Genomic DNA, 16,496 nt, shown 5'->3' with positions numbered 1-16,496 from the left:
TCTGTGCTGCTACCACCCGGTGCTGCATGTTTTGCATGAAGGAACATACGGGTGTCAGCTTCTTCATGTTAGCAAAGCGGTATAAAGTTGGTATATATAGCTTTGCTTATACTGACAGTTTTTTTCCCTTTACTACAATGATAGTTGCCTCTGTAATCGTGAATATAGTTCTGCCTGCTAAAACCCCCCCATTCAGTTTTGTTCTTGTCACACTGAAAGAAAGTGTTCCATGACTTTGGTGGTCTAGTGTTCCAAGTTACTTTTCGTCTAGACCCATGTCACATTTCTTTTCAGATTCTGCCTTAAAACTATCCTCTTTCTGAACTCGAAAGATAGTGTCTACCCTCAAATTACCTTTTACAAGAGAATTAATGTGCAGAAGGATAATGACATTGGCATATTAGTTAAAATTTCAGGTTATTTAGAATTGACTAATGATGCACTGTCAATTACAAAAGCTATTTCAATGATATAACTGACAATCTTCTGTCAGTACATTATTTGGCAACTCTTTTCCTGATTTCATGATCAGAAAGTTCTTGTACATCGCACTGCATGCCTACTGTGACAGAAAATAAATAACATAGAAAAACTGCTATAGTCATCTTCAAAATTTGCCAACTTTTACTTTGAAGAAACAGAATTTGTTTTGGATTGAATATGCGAAATTTATCCTTCTGAACAAGTTCATAAAACCTTGAGTATCACCTTCAGATACTCTTAAAAGGAATACCCAATATTGTTCTATTCCAATGTATCCCTTTTTTAATATTTCATCCTGCAGTTTCATCAGTTTCGACAACAACTATAAAAATCCTGCACTTTCAGTTTCGACAATAACTATAAAGATCAAGCAACTCTTCCTCAAATGGATTTCCCATTTCCAAAATTATACATGTATGCATAGCCCGATTTACTTGTGAAAATAAACTTTCTTGAGCAGCATGACTTTCTTTGTGATGTTTTTCTTCTTCTCTTGAACATATCAACATATTCATTTGAACTCTTTAGGAAGTTTGCTGATTTCTGGACCAGCTACCACCGTTAATGCAGCTGGATCTTCCACTAACCATCACCTGATCTTCTGTTACATGTAACCATCACTTTTTACAAATAGCATTGTTATGCTCATGGGCTTGACCAATGGCAAAGTTTGAAAACTATTAAGTAAATTCTTTTTTTCATTTATCACTAAACATATGTCCGGGTGTTTTGACATTGCACCCAAAGGTGAAATGGTACCCATCGAACAAATTTGATATGACCAACGGCAATTACTAGTGTTCTAAGTAAAGCCTAACATCTGATTCTCTGCAAGACCTTACAAAAGAAAGACAACGAGTTCCAACAGAATTCTTTACCAAAATTTAAATTGTGAAATCTTTTTTTTTTTTTGTTTTGAACTCCAAGAAAAATAGATCATCTATTTCAATTTCATCACAATTATTGAGTTCCTTTGCGTTTTGGTCTGCCTTTTAATCAAGTCATACACACAGCAGGCAGTAATTTGACTATCTTGTCTTGTTTTAGCAAGATTTCAAAAATGCTAGTAAAGACTCAGCAATTCCAAAATATGCAACTTCTGCTTGAATCAATGCAATCATCCAGCCGCTTCCTTTCAACAAATCACCAAGCAGTTTTTAAGCTGCCATTTCAATATTCAACCCATTGAACATATTGACAACATATCTATCTTCACCATAAATTTCCAGTCATTCTCATCGTATCTGTTGGTTACAAGCGGCTTTTTTAGCCATCACAGGCGTTTGTCTTAGATTTTAAAAGGATGGTGCTGACTTCACAGTCCATGGCATTCTTCATTGTGGATAGCGAGTGGTTACCTGTTGTTTTATGTCATAAATACAACATTGATTCATTTCCTTTTTTTAGCGTTTCTTAAAGGATTATTTCACTCATTAAAATTAAAGGTTTTTTGAAAGAATATTTCACTCAGTGCTATTTTATGTTCTCCGAAGGATTATTTTATTTATTGAGATTTTACGTGCGTTTGAGGAGTGTTTCACTCCATGATATTTTATGTTTCTTGAGGAATTATTTTACTTGATATTCAGGCCCACGATAGTGAGGGAACGCCTGCTTGCAAGGCTTTTAGTAAAATATCTGTTACAAGTTTTTAAAAAGTGGCTTCTTGCTACTGTGATAATGTCGTTAATTTCTACAATAGGGAACGATATTTTGTGTGATAATAAAATCATTTTGTCTTTATATTTATAGCAATTAAGTTAAAATATGATTTTTATAGACTTTTTAAACTTTTTAGATATATTTAAGCGTCCAAAGTATAATTAATTTGGTTGTAAGAGAATGTATGGGAGGCCAAACTGCCTGAAAATGTCGCCAGTTTGTTTTAGTGGCGGCCATCTTGAAAATGGCGGAAATCGCGGTGGCCAACGATGTTTTTAGATTTAGTAGTATCAGATAGACATTTGTACCAATTTTCATGCTTGTATCCACAAGTGAACTATTTTGCTGAAATTTTGATCTAAGCCGCTACACTACAATAAGAAATAAATCTACAACCAATCCTACTTGAAAATACAAGCTAGCTAAAATAAATTTAAAATTCTTATAATTTATCAAAACAAAATAAATTATCAGTGATTAAATTTTTTGTTTCTATACAAGAAAAATAAATGAAAGTATAGAAAAACAATAAATAATCTGCCCCTTATTTAGATTGAAATTTGTGTCTAGTAGAATAAATTTCCGATGTCTACCACTTAATTTACTTAATATATAAACTTAACGTCGAGTACATGATCAAACATTTTGAAAATGTTGAACTTGTTGAAGTTAAAACAAAATTTATTCAGTGCCAAACATAAATTGGGTTCTTTCATTTAAAATTTGTTCAGTGTAACGACAAATTTTCAATACATGTATTTTATATGGGGCAACATTGAATCAAAATCGTTGTGATGATGATGATCAAGCGTATAAATGCATAAATGCCTTCATCACGCAAGCTAATCACTTAATCACACTATGAAACAAAAAAGACGGTTATTCCTTAATTGACAGCTTAAACATATAGTGATATACTTGTAAATTTAATCGTATGTTTACTCTTTACTGAGAAAAGTAACAAATGTATTAAGTACCAAATACTACAATTTTAGTGCTACTGGAGATTCTAAAAAGACATTGAGAACACAACCAAAGAATAGCTAAGGTGTGCCAAGGACAGGGATGGGGAGGAAGAAACGGACAGAGAGGAAAAGAAGGGGAAGGAGGAGACTTGGGAGAGAGAAGAGGAGACTTAGTAAAGGGATCAGATGGAAAGTGACAGTGCCTAACTTTTTCTGTAATATAGTGTGACATACCTGTAGTTCTACCCTTTTCTGTGTCTGTTTGTCGGTTACAAACACGATGCAGATGCCAGAAACATTTTTTGTGTAAGTAAACAAAATGACGGGATTCATTTTAGTATTATTTTAAGGACAGAAGGGCTTTGTTTATTTGTTAGACGTGCTTATTGATACCTATAATTTACTGAACTTACAAGTGCATAAATTTACATCAGAGAGGGAGTATAGAGTCATGTAACCCTACATATATCGCTTGAAGTGAGCATCAACTTTTAGTTCTTTATTAATGTTTTCTTCATGCACTGACCAATTAAATCATAGTATGTTATAATTTAATTATATATTTTGATTTAATTAAAGCAATATGAGCTGCATGTTTGACATCGGAAAATTTTATTGCAAATTTGTGATTAGCTAATTTAATGATAGTCTGCATCATCCAGACGTTTGCGTTTACCTCCACAAACGTCTGGACGCTTTCTATAATAAAATATTTTTTACGCGAGATGGCGTGAAATCCAAAATGGCGACGCCCATGAAGAGAAACGAGTACTTCGTAGTACCAGATAAAACTGTGTGTGTTGCTTGCAGTAAAGAGTCAAAACAGAGATACTTTGTGAGAACGAAACAGGGATGTGCGGGACCTAGTTTAAAGTTAGTTAATAAGTTTTATGGTGCTTGTTTTGACCGAGTGGAAAATGATGGCGCATTTCTTTGCATTGGTTGCAAAAGGCTGACGGAGAGAATTTTAGAAATGGTGTCCAAATCGGAGGAATTAACCACTTCTTTAAATAATACGTCTCAGAAGTTCAAGCTCATGCATGTCACAAAGAGAGCGAGGGTAGAGACACCAGGCAGAGCCAAATCAGAGAAATGTTCTCGAATTAAAACACCGCAGCTGAAATCCCCTTATATGAAATCATTTAGCGGTAGGTATCTTAAAAATGTCATCTGATATAAGTTGCATAAATATTTTTTGCAACACAACATCTGTGAATATGTGTTAAATTGAGTTTGAATATGTGTTAAACTGAGTGTAATTGGCAGAGGAATCATGTTTATGATACATTTTATCAGGTCCATGAAAATCACTTTACAAATAGTAGATTAAGTAATATAGCTATATTACTTAATTTACTTATATAGCTTTATTTACATACATAATATAGCTTTATTTAGCTATTTCAGAATAATGGTCTGTAAGTGTTTAATGAAAAGCAGACAAAAGATCGCATGGAAATTATGACTGATATTTTTTTTAAAAGGTTTGATAAAAACAATGTAGGCATAGATTATAGTAAAAACATTGCCTCTTTTAAACACCCCGAAAATGCATCTCTATTGTTTGGATAGCTATCCCTCACTGGAAGTGCAATGAGGCATGGCTAAGTGTGATTGCCTTGCATTGTGCTGAATTATTACCAATCAATTATCTTGTTATTGATTGATATTGGCTTTATCCAACAAGTTGAAATGGTGTATATATTCCAGAGGCGTGCCGAGCAAATATATACAATATTTCAACAAGTTGGATAAAGCCAATATCACATCACACAATGATAGATGTTCCATTTATCTCATATGACTTTTGTGTGTCGTACCAAGGAACCAATTGTCTGCCTGGTCCGTCAGGCCTCAGGCAGACAGTTTGGTTTGAGGGCCGACAGACACATTCTGCCCGAGAGATCGGTCAATAAATTTTTTGTTATACTTTTCATTTTATTTTTTCAAACATGTATTTTGTATTGGCTTTCGTAATGTAACAGCTAGGAGGGCTGTTCTTGAAAACCAACAAATGAAAATGAGATTAAGCTACGCCTTTATCTTTTCTTCATCTAAATTTGTAGGTGCTTCCTCCAGTAAAAGCAAGCGAAGTTTAGATTTCAGTCAATCTGATGTTAAAGACGTCCTTGATACTGCTGTGCAGTGTGAACTTGTTGGTGTACAGCGTGTGTCAGAGAAGAAAGAAGTTCACCAGTATTACAGCATTAGCCACAAGAGAAATCTCCAGCCTGCTGTCCGATGCCTTACATCTGGTAGTATCAGGAAGGGCATGCGACTTTTACTGACAAATGCTGATGCAACAGTGAAAGAGAAAGCAGTTGCAGGTAGATGTCATTATGACTTTATATAATTTATTGCATTTATAGCTTTAAACCAGGACATTTTAAATACTAAAAAGGCTTGTTGATATTAAACATTTTCATATTTGATAAAAGTATGATTTTTTAAACGTATAAAAGGTCAGATAAAGAATGAGGGTATTTAATTTTTGGTTCTTAGGTCTATTTACCATGTTTTCAATGGAAAATAATTTTGTACTATAAATCACATTCTGAGTTGGTTAAGATCATAACTTTATGACAGCATGATCAAAGTGAAACATCAAAAATGAAGTTCAACATCTTTGTAAGGCTATGAACTATATTTCACAAGCATATTTGTTTCATAAAACAAGCAAATGTTTTCACATTAATATTCCAAAGAAAACTTTTTTTCAAACAATAGGTGTAACAGATGTAATACGTCAAGAGTGCAGGATGTTACAGAAAGATGTATTCCAAACATCAAAAGATTCCTTGGAATTCAGTTTGAGTGAAACAACAGACTCTATCAAGACTATGCCAATTACTTGGTGTGTTCTTAACACTGTAGCTGAGAATAAGAATAAAGTTAGTGACAGTACAAAAGTAACTACTGCTGCGTGTTTGCTGTTAAATTCCAGATCAAAGTTCATGAGTAAGCTGCAGCATAATGTTGCTGTTTCTCTATATAATAACCATCTTCAAAAGGAAGGTTTTGAAGTTCTGCATAAATTGGGAATTACTGTTGGACATTCCACTTTACAAAGAACTCTAAATATTGCTGCTGCTTCTTCAGATGAAAAAATATATGCACTAAAATCTCGGGTAGAGGAGAACAGACATATTGAAGTGCAAGTGAGTAATAATCAAAAAGTGGATCACGACTATGCAGCACCAGCAGATGGTAGTGTTGTGAATGATGCTGACTTTGAGCCTGGCTATAGATTTAACTTGGACAATTTAGACTTTTATCTACGTGTCAGAGACATGACAGAGACACACCAGAATCAAAGCAAACATTATGTGCAAATCATGGCAGTGAAAGATCGAGTAAACTGTGAGCATCTTCCTGATGAACATCCTATAGGTGACCTGAATCAGGTGGAAAACCAACAACTCATGCCGTCAGCTGAAGACAACAATGACTTAAGAGAGGATATGATCCACATCTTATCACTGACTCTAATCCAGCATCTTGTAACGTTTTTACAAAGTACAAATACTTATTTAATAGGTCCGCTTAGGATTCCTTCCTAAGTATCACGTTTATAATATGAATCAAACAAACTTCAACAACAATGGCGCTATAACAAGAAACTAACTGAAATTCACTATGTGTATATACTTTTTCCTCGGTCCTATCTGGATAAATGATTAGCAAACAAATATGAATTTAACGACAACGAATTATAAGAAACGAATCAACCACAATTAAATCACTAACGATCAAGCAAATAATCAAATATGAAGTTATAACACTGTAGTTGCAGACTGAGTGGTTTAACCAACAATCCTGTTGTTTCCCGACACAGTCTGCAACTACCTAAAAACAAAAACACACCCTAAAAGTCACAGAGACACCTTTTATTAAAAGTCACCAAGACACTACTGTAAGTCACCAAGACACTATAGTCACTGAGACACACTATTAAGGAACTAGGTTCCTGAGCTGAGTGGTTTAACTAACAATTCTGTTGTTTCCCGACACAGCCCAAGAACCTAGCCCGAGAGGTGTTACTCGAACGATGAGTAACGACCAAGTAAGCAAATACTTCATGGGTGACTGTATTTATACTCTTTCTAATTCCTAATGATTGGTTGATGATTCTGGAACTCTGATTGGTTATGATATCAAGCGTTGATTGGTCAAATATAAAATGATTCGATTGGTCGATTTCACAAGCATTTAAATCCACCATCAATATTCTATATCATTACATTACCCACGCCTTCGAAAAAAATTATGCGTCCTCGCATAGGTAAACAAGAGTATAACAAGGTTAAAACATTCAACTTTAAAACTGTAGTAGTATTTCCTACCAAACTCATTTTTATTTACATATTCAGAAAGAGACGTAATCACTAAGGTAGGCTGGTCTGTTTCTCTTTCGTTTGCCATCTGCTTGAAAACTCTCCTTTTCATATGTTTCCTCAGCCTCTTGAGCATTGTTTTCAGAGGAATCAGACATTGTATTTTCTGCAATGTTATTCGCTTGCAAAGGTTCTGATGTTAGAATTTGGTCTTTCATTAGCCTTATCCTGTCAGTATGAATGACTTGGTTTGCACCTCTGTAACCACAGTTTACTTTATAAGTGACATTGGAACACTTTTCAATAATTTCAAATGGTCCTTGCCAATATGATGAAAATTTGGGAGATGTACCTGTCTTACGTTTTGGAAAGTAAACGTAAACTCTGTCACCTGGCTTAAATGACTGCCAGTTTAATTTTCTATCATGGTACCACTTCTGTCGTTCTATACTCTTTTTTGTCATTTCCCTGACAACTGCATGTGCTTCTTCTAATTTTTCTTGTAACTCCCAAACCCATCTATTCTGCGGTATTCTCTTAATATCAGAATGGACCTCGTATACGATATCCAAAGGTGTAGCGACCTCTCTACCTAACATCATTTTGTTTGGAGTTGCGCCAGTTGATTCGTGGACTGCTGCTCTGTACGCCATCATTACGTATGGGAGATGTTCGTCCCAATCCGTATGGTGCTCATTGACATAGGCTGATAACATGGTAGCCAGAGTTTTGTTGAATCTTTCAACCATCCCGTCTGATTGGGGGCGGTACGGGGTGGTGTGTGTTTTCTTTATATTCAAAAGCCGGCACATTTCTGTAAAAAGATTGCTTTCAAACTGGACTCCTTGATCGGAGTGAATAGTTCCAGGCACTCCAAAGCGGGCTATGACTTCTTCCACTATCACCTTAGCTACAGTTGCGGCTTCCATATTAGCCATAGGAAAACTTTCTGTCCATTTAGTAAAGTAATCCGATACGACTAGTATATATCGGTTACCATTATTGGACATGGGAAGTTCGCCTAATATATCTGTAGCAATACGTTCCATTGGTGCACCGCAAGTGACAACTTGCATCGGGGCACGTTTAGTAGTATTTGGTGATTTTCGCCTTTGGCATTTTTCACAACCAGCAATGTACAATTTAACATCTTTCTGCAATCCTGGCCAATAGTATTTGCATTTTATCTTCGCCAACGTTTTCTTTATCCCAAGATGTGCAGAAGTCCTTTCATCATGGAACTGTCCTAATACTGTTCGTCTTTCACTGTATGGCACAACAGCTTGCAAAGAAATTTTGCCATTTTCGTGCTTTTTCTTTCGGAAAAGCATTCCATTTTCTAATACCAGAGCATCCCACTGAGAACATAGAGACTTAATGAAGTTGCTTTGACCAGCAATCTCTGATGACTCCGGCTTTACACCTTTTTCAACCCATTTGATCAGTTGATTTATGTCTCTGTCCTCGTTTTGTTTGGTTTTCAAAGACAACTTATCCGAATGTGTTGCGCTACTTATGGTATTAACTATACTTTCAGAAGATGTACAACATGCTTTTCTGCAAGGTAAACGGCTGAGGGCATCAGCATTTGCATGCTTATTCCCTGGTCTGTGTTCAATGGTCATTTGAAAATTGCTCAGTGATTCAAACCATCGAGCAAGCTGGCCTTCTGGATTCTTGCTGTTCATTAGCCATTTCAAAGAACTGTGATCTGTTCTGACTAAAAATTGCTTGCCATACAAGTAGTGTTTGTAATACTTTGTAAAGTAGATAACAGCCAACAGCTCCTTTCTTGTAACGCAATATTTCCGTTCGGCTTTTGATAAGGTTCTGCTTCCAAAAGCAATTACTCTTTCTACTCCGTTTTGTGTCTGTGAAAGAACTGCCCCTATTGCTACGTCACTAGCATCTGTATCCAAGATAAATGACTGTGTAAAGTCAGGATGGGCAAGAATTGGTGCGGAGATAAGTGCATGTCGAAGTGAGTCAAGGGATGCTTGACAATCATCTGTCCATTTGAAATTTGATCCCTTCTCAGTCAATTTGTTCAGTGGCTTTGCCTTTGCTGCGAAGTTGTGTATAAAATGTCTGTAGTAGCTGCAAAGGCCTAAAAAGCTTTTAACCTCTGTTAGATTAGTAGGCACAGACAAATTTTGTACTGCAGAAATTTTTGAAGGATCTGTGCTTACTCCTTCCTCTGATACCACCTGTCCGAGAAATTCAACAGTCTTATGAAACAAGTGACACTTTCTTGCTTTCAGTTTCAGGTTAGCAGATGACAGTCTATCAAATACCTGTGTGAGGTTTTCTAACATGTTGGTAAACGATGTTCCGATAACAATGATGTCATCTAGGTATACCAAACATATTTGCCATTGCAAGCCACTCAGAACAGTTTCCATTAGCCTTTCGAAGGTTGCCGGGGCATTGCAAAGGCCAAACGGCATAACATTGAAATGGTATAAACCACGTTTAGTTGCAAATGCCGTTTTTAATTTATCTGAGTCATCCATGCTAACTTGCCAATACCCGGAGCACAAGTCGAGGGTTGAGAACCACTTTGCTCCGGCAAGACTGTCTAACGAGTCGTCGATGCGTGGAAGTGGGTAGGCGTCTTTGACTGTAGCTGCATTTAAACGCCTGTAATCCACACAAAATCGCAAAGAACCATCTTTCTTTTTGGCTAAAACGACTCCCGATGCCCATGGACTATTCGATTTCTCTATGATTTTTCTGTCTAGCATGTCATCTAATTGCTTGTTCATCTCGTCCTGTAAATGATGTGGAATTCTTCTAGGAGGTTCTTTCAGTGGGCGTGCATCCTTGGTATCAATCGTGTGTTTAACCAGTGAAGTACGTCCCAAGTCTCTGTCTGACCTCGCAAATATATCTGCATACCTAGCCAAAAACTTCTGTAACTGAGGTATTTCACCACCATTTAGATTAACTTTAGATCTCACAAACAGATCCTGTAGATGAGATGGCAGATCTTTGCATGGCTTGTTTACAGTAGAGGTTGGTTCAAAAACATTGTCAACTGAACTCATATTTGCAATAAATGTACCTGGATACACTGTTTGATGTTCATGGAATGGATTCATCATTCGAACTGGTATTTCTCCATCTTTTACATATCCAACTGATCTTGCTATTAACGCTTTTCCTGATTTGAGGAACTTCTCCGATGGTTCTATCATACCTAAAACTTCTTTCATGTCGTAGGATTTTGACGGCATTGAGACCTTACAATAAGTCACTATCTCACTTCTGGCAGGAACGACAATCATCTCTTTCGATTTAATTCTAAAGCAACCGATTTTGCCAAAGAAATCAACTTTGTAAACTTTGTCGTGAACCTTAAAATACCCATTAACTATGTCTATTGTACAATTGTATTTCTTCATAAAGTCAAGTCCAATGACTCCATCAAGAGAAAACTCTGCTACGATGACATCTTGGCTATAAAAACTCTCACCCAGATTAATGCAAATGCTAGTTTTTCCTTTCACAGTTAAGTCGGTCCCACATGCGGAAGAGACTATTTGATCGGTTTTGTACAAAACTGGTCTGTTTTGTATAGCCTCATAAACTTTACTTGACAGTACTGATAGTGTTGCTCCCGTGTCAACAAGCAAATTCGCTTCAATCCCCTGGATGGTAGCTTTTACGTACATTCCAGCTTCAGGGTCATTCTGGTTTACACCAACTTGAGCTTTGTAAGACGTGATGCATTTGAATGTGTTTTGTACAGGATGTTTCTTTGTACTATATGAATATTTCTTTTGTGATGCTGTGTTTTGTTGAGTTCTATAACCTTGTGGACAGTCATATCGGAAATGATTTGGAGATCCACACAAATAGCAGCGTCTGTTGCTGGTAGCTCCAGGTTTCTTTTTGTATACAACATCCTGGGAATTCTTTGCTTTCATGTCATTAACTTCCTTACGAAGTTTTCTTATTTCATCCTTCAGCTCTACCAATATACTTGTGCTGATCTGATCAGATATGGTTTTCTTGTTTCCCTCAGTTTTCTCTGACTGCATTGGTCGTAAGTGGGTTTGTTTTTCGAACATTTTACGATCAGATTTAACAAATGCTTCCAATTCGACAGCATGTCGAATAGCATCATTGAGATTTAATGGCCTTGCTTGTTTTATTCTCAATCTTATGTCAGCATCTAGGAGAGCATCAATAAACTGTTCTTTTGCCAGTGTTTCTTGTACATCTCTTGGCGCCGTTGGGTATGCCAAGCTTGTGAGTCTTCTTATGGATTGTCCCAGTTCTGGTAAAGTTTCCGTTGCTCGTTGTCGGCGTTCTCGCAACTGGGTCCTATACAAGTCATTTTGATTTGAGGGTGCAAATCTCTCCTCTAATGCATTCACAAGTAAGACATAGTCATGCTTGTGTGTGGTAGGCAAATTCCCCAGTACACCCTGAGCCTGTCCTCTCAAGGAAACTGCTAAATATAAACCTTTCTCTAGATCCGTCCACTTGTTCAACATGGCGCATGTATCAAAATGGGAACGATAATCTAACCAAGATCCCGTACCATCAAATGTTGCAGGTTTTATATGGGTCTGTGGTTTCTTCTCTGTTGCCGTTATGATATCGGTCTCTGTATCTTGTCTACTAAATCGACGATCCTTTCGGCGATTAGTAATGTTTGACTCTGTTGCACTTCCAGAGACTGGTGTTGACATTAAATAACCAGGTCTTTTGCCCTCATGGGAAGGAACACTACTTGTACCAAACAACATTTCATCTTCCCAAGAAACTTTTCCTATGGAATGCTTTTTTGGTTTAACATCACCGTGAAAGTCTATATCAGAAAATCTGCCTGATGCAAAACCTGAATCTTTTGATTTCGTATCTGATCGAACATCTGGGGTACTTGTTTTATTAGCAGTTGTATCCTTGGCTAAACTAGCATTGTGAATGTTTAAACTGTCATTTTTCAACTCTTGTAACTTTTGCTCTATGAATGTTATTTCTTTGTCAATGTCGGTAATGTCCTTGTCAGCCATGATTTACAATATGCCCACAAAATGAAAACAAATAATAGATCAACAAATGATACAAAATATATAAACGTAATATTCCTAAAACCGCTGCCACCAAATTTGTAACGTTTTTACAAAGTACAAATACTTATTTAATAGGTCCGCTTAGGATTCCTTCCTAAGTATCACGTTTATAATATGAATCAAACAAACTTCAACAACAATGGCGCTATAACAAGAAACTAACTGAAATTCACTATGTGTATATACTTTTTCCTCGGTCCTATCTGGATAAATGATTAGCAAACAAATATGAATTTAACGACAACGAATTATAAGAAACGAATCAACCACAATTGAATCACTAACGATCAAGCAAATAATCAAATATGAAGTTATAACACTGTAGTTGCAGACTGAGTGGTTTAACCAACAATCCTGTTGTTTCCCGACACAGTCTGCAACTACCTAAAAACAAAAACACACCCTAAAAGTCACAGAGACACCTTTTATTAAAAGTCACCAAGACACTACTGTAAGTCACCAAGACACTATAGTCACTGAGACACACTATTAAGGAACTAGGTTCCTGAGCTGAGTGGTTTAACTAACAATTCTGTTGTTTCCCGACACAGCCCAAGAACCTAGCCCGAGAGGTGTTACTCGAACGATGAGTAACGACCAAGTAAGCAAATACTTCATGGGTGACTGTATTTATACTCTTTCTAATTCCTAATGATTGGTTGATGATTCTGGAACTCTGATTGGTTATGATATCAAGCGCTGATTGGTCAAATATAAAATGATTCGATTGGTCGATTTCACAAGCATTTAAATCCACCATCAATATTCTATATCATTACAATCTACAGGCGTTCAGTATTTTTAAAGATGTGTATCCTGATTATTTCCAACACCCTTATTTAGACATCATGGATAAGAAGTCAGTTGTGGTATGTTGACATGAAGCAAAATATATGTATTCAAGTATTTTGTTCATTTGTATGTTGATAAAGTGTATGTTATTGCAATTTAAGGCCATTCTTAGTTTCTTCCATGTTTAGTATCCATGGAATGGAAAAAAAATCTTCAAAATGGTACAATTTATTTGGTTTGTTGAGATCACTGTTAGTTAAGTATAAGAGTAGCAGTGGATTTTTTTTTTTTAAACCCAACTTTGTATCACTCAGTCTCAATTATTATGCTATCATGTGTTGGTGTAATCACCATGTGCACAAACTTTTTATCTAATTGCTGTTTGAAACTGATGTAGTACACAGTATACATGAAGTCTTTTAAGAAAAAATTTTGATTAATGGAAAAAAGCTGTAAAATTTATACATAATTATTAAGGTCCTCTTTCCTTATACTTAGCTACTTATGGAGAGCAATATTACATATTGATTAGTGCATATACCACAATACAACATTTTATATCATTTGTATTCTCATATTGTACATTTATACCATATATTTATGTGTTGCATGGCAATTTGTTGTTCTTGACATAACCTTAATAGTGTCATCCATGTGGCAGTCGTTAATTTGATATGAGTAATCTGTAACCATTAACACAAAATAAAACTTTGTTTGTCCTATGATTGGAAAGAAATATTTGCAATGACTTCAATTTTATTTATGTAAGTAAGAAGTTGACAGTTGATCATGTTGATACAGAGATAAAGATATCAGAATTAAATTACATTGATTGGAAGTTTGCATACAGGAAATGAACTAGTAACAAACTGAAAGTGGATTCGAACCACTGTCTCCATTGCCTAAAGCAATGACGGTTTTACCGCTAAGCTATTCAGTTTTATGTAAGAGTTTGCATTTCCATAATGCAGGAGTGACTAATGTACAGTTGAAAATGAAGAAATTAAAAAATCATGCTAAATCAGTACATGTCACATCCAATACAATCAAAAAATTTAGTTACATAGCCAGAAATACCTACAGTAGCTTTATTTGATAGCTAGATAGTTTATTTAACTATTTCCAGGTAACTTTTTACAATTTTACTTTTATATTATAGATAAAATCACATGTAAATGTATAATAATGAGCATGATGATTAAGCAAGTATAATTTGCAGTTGCGGAGAAAAAGACCCATCTGAGTCATACCCAAAGAGTCAACTTGTAACTGAAACCATATACACATGAAAAGATTTCTTTTTCAAATTAAAATCTTTTCATAAAGATATCTGATTTATTATTCGAATCAGCTACACTCCTTTGCTAATATTACGTGTATACTAAATAATCTATAGCACGTGCCTTTGTATATAGTGTAATACTCTATATGTTAGTATTTAGTAACAGTTTTGGGTAAATTGTTGACTCCATTGGTACTACTCAGTTGGTACGATTCGGTTTGAGTTGACTGTAAATGTAAGACCTGTATTAACTGACAAACCTTCGGTATGGGGTTCTCCAAGATAAATGGAATCAACTCCAAGTTTTGTTATGTTCTGTACCTGGTCTTTCATGAGGGATACAAGAGGAGATACAACTAGTACAACACATGATCCATCGACAGAGCTAAAATTGTCGGTCTGGTTTGCAGCAGTACTCTCTATTAATCGCCACATTTTTGGCAGGATACTATAGATGATGGACTTGCCATACCCCGTTGGAAGAACGGCAAAAACATCTTTGCCTATGGATAAGTTCTCTAAACAGATAATCTGTTTTTCTTTCAATGGAAAAGATATATTTAAAGAGTCGAGAGTTGCTTTCAACGTTTTCTCCATGAGCGCAGCCATGACACTTTTCAACAGCCAATCAGCTTTCTTATCAGATTTCTGATAAGCCTCGCTCTGAGTTCAATTTTTTTTATAAAGAAAGCGTCCAGACGTTTGTGGAGGTAAACGCAAACGTCTGGATGATGCAGACTAATTTAATGACAGAAAAATAAATCATTTGTAAACTTCTGTTGTTCATATTCGCGATGGAAATTTTTTATTAGCTTTGATTGAAGCAAAATTGAATTATTGTCGTCCTGTACAATAATTATTTCTTATTATAAAACTGTATGTTCCGTTGAACAGAAATATTTCTTCTGAAACATTTTTAAACTTTATTTTGGGCTTATTGGTCATTAGGATTTAAATTTTATACAAATTAATCATAATAGCACATTTTACAAACAAAATAAAATTTTCGAAGATACAGCTCATATTGCTTTAATGTAGCGCTACTTACAATGCAATACTTGTTGATAGCAAGTCTATGAGATATTGAGAATATGTATTAAACTATTAATCTAGCATATATAGCATATATAGATACAGTAGTATTAAAAGGCTTTTACCATTAAACTGTACTACAAAACTAGTATAACCTTATTGTATATATTTGTTTGTCAATTTTGAGGACAAATGGCCAACCAGTGAAGAGCAAATGAGTTGTCATGATGGAGAGCGAATAAGATACAAACCAACGTTGGCCCAAAAATGATGTTTGCCTAATATTTAAAGAATAAGTGGCCCAACAATGGCTCAATAATATCCGTTCGTTGGTCCAACAATAAGCCAACAAGTTGGTCTGATTAAGGGCCGATGAGCAAATTACCGTTGGCCCAACATTAATTGCTTACAATGGCCCAACTGTACAAAAATGACGTATGCCCAACATTGAAAAAATACATTGGCCCAAAAGTGGCCCAATATTAACTGTTACATTGGCCCAACAATAAGCCAAAAAGTTGGGTTGATTAAGGGCCGATGAGCAAATTACCGTTGGCCCAACATTAATTGCTTACAATGGCCCAATTATACAAAAATGACGTTTGCCCAATATTGAAATAATACATTGGCCCAACAGTGGCCCAATATTAACTGTTACATTGGCCTAACAATAAGCCAACAAGTTGGTTTGATTAAGGGCCGATGAGCAAATTACCGATGGCCCAATGTTGAATGCAAACGGTGGCCCAACATAAGGAGCATTGTTGGCCCAACAAAGGTCCAATAACATCCTGCTATCTGGGACTGTCATTACTCCGTACAGTCGATACACCTAGTCCGTGCTGATCACATTTTGGTCAGG

General features: G+C 35.8%; 1 protein-coding gene across 1 annotated transcript; it reads left to right on the top strand.

Moving 5' to 3' along the window:
* The first annotated feature begins 3,767 nt into the window (after positions 1-3,767).
* On the top strand, positions 3,768-6,670 carry LOC134257380 (uncharacterized). The gene is made up of 3 exons (XM_062740005.1): positions 3,768-4,258; positions 5,177-5,437; positions 5,838-6,670. The coding sequence occupies exons 1-3, from the start codon at positions 3,853-3,855 to the stop codon at positions 6,668-6,670; spliced, it is 1,500 nt and encodes a 499-aa protein (XP_062595989.1). The 5' UTR covers positions 3,768-3,852.
* Positions 6,671-16,496: the final 9,826 nt, after the last annotated feature.

The sequence above is a fragment of the Saccostrea cucullata genome, unplaced genomic scaffold, assembly GCF_032062105.1.
Source record: "Saccostrea cucullata isolate Sc308-1 unplaced genomic scaffold, CSIRO_AGI_Scuc_v1 ctg918, whole genome shotgun sequence".
Lineage (NCBI taxonomy): Eukaryota > Metazoa > Mollusca > Bivalvia > Ostreida > Ostreidae > Saccostrea > Saccostrea cuccullata.
This window is presented reverse-complemented; position numbering and strand designations above follow the sequence as displayed.

Bases quoted from the DNA above. Each gene is read 5' to 3' on its own strand.
- LOC134257380 (XM_062740005.1), top strand. From the start codon at position 3,853: ATGGCGACGCCCATGAAGAGAAACGAGTACTTCGTAGTACCAGATAAA. The intron at 4,259-5,176 runs GTAGGTATCTTA...CTAAATTTGTAG, and splicing joins TTATATGAAATCATTTAGCG to GTGCTTCCTCCAGTAAAAGC. The intron at 5,438-5,837 runs GTAGATGTCATT...TTCAAACAATAG, and splicing joins GAAAGAGAAAGCAGTTGCAG to GTGTAACAGATGTAATACGT.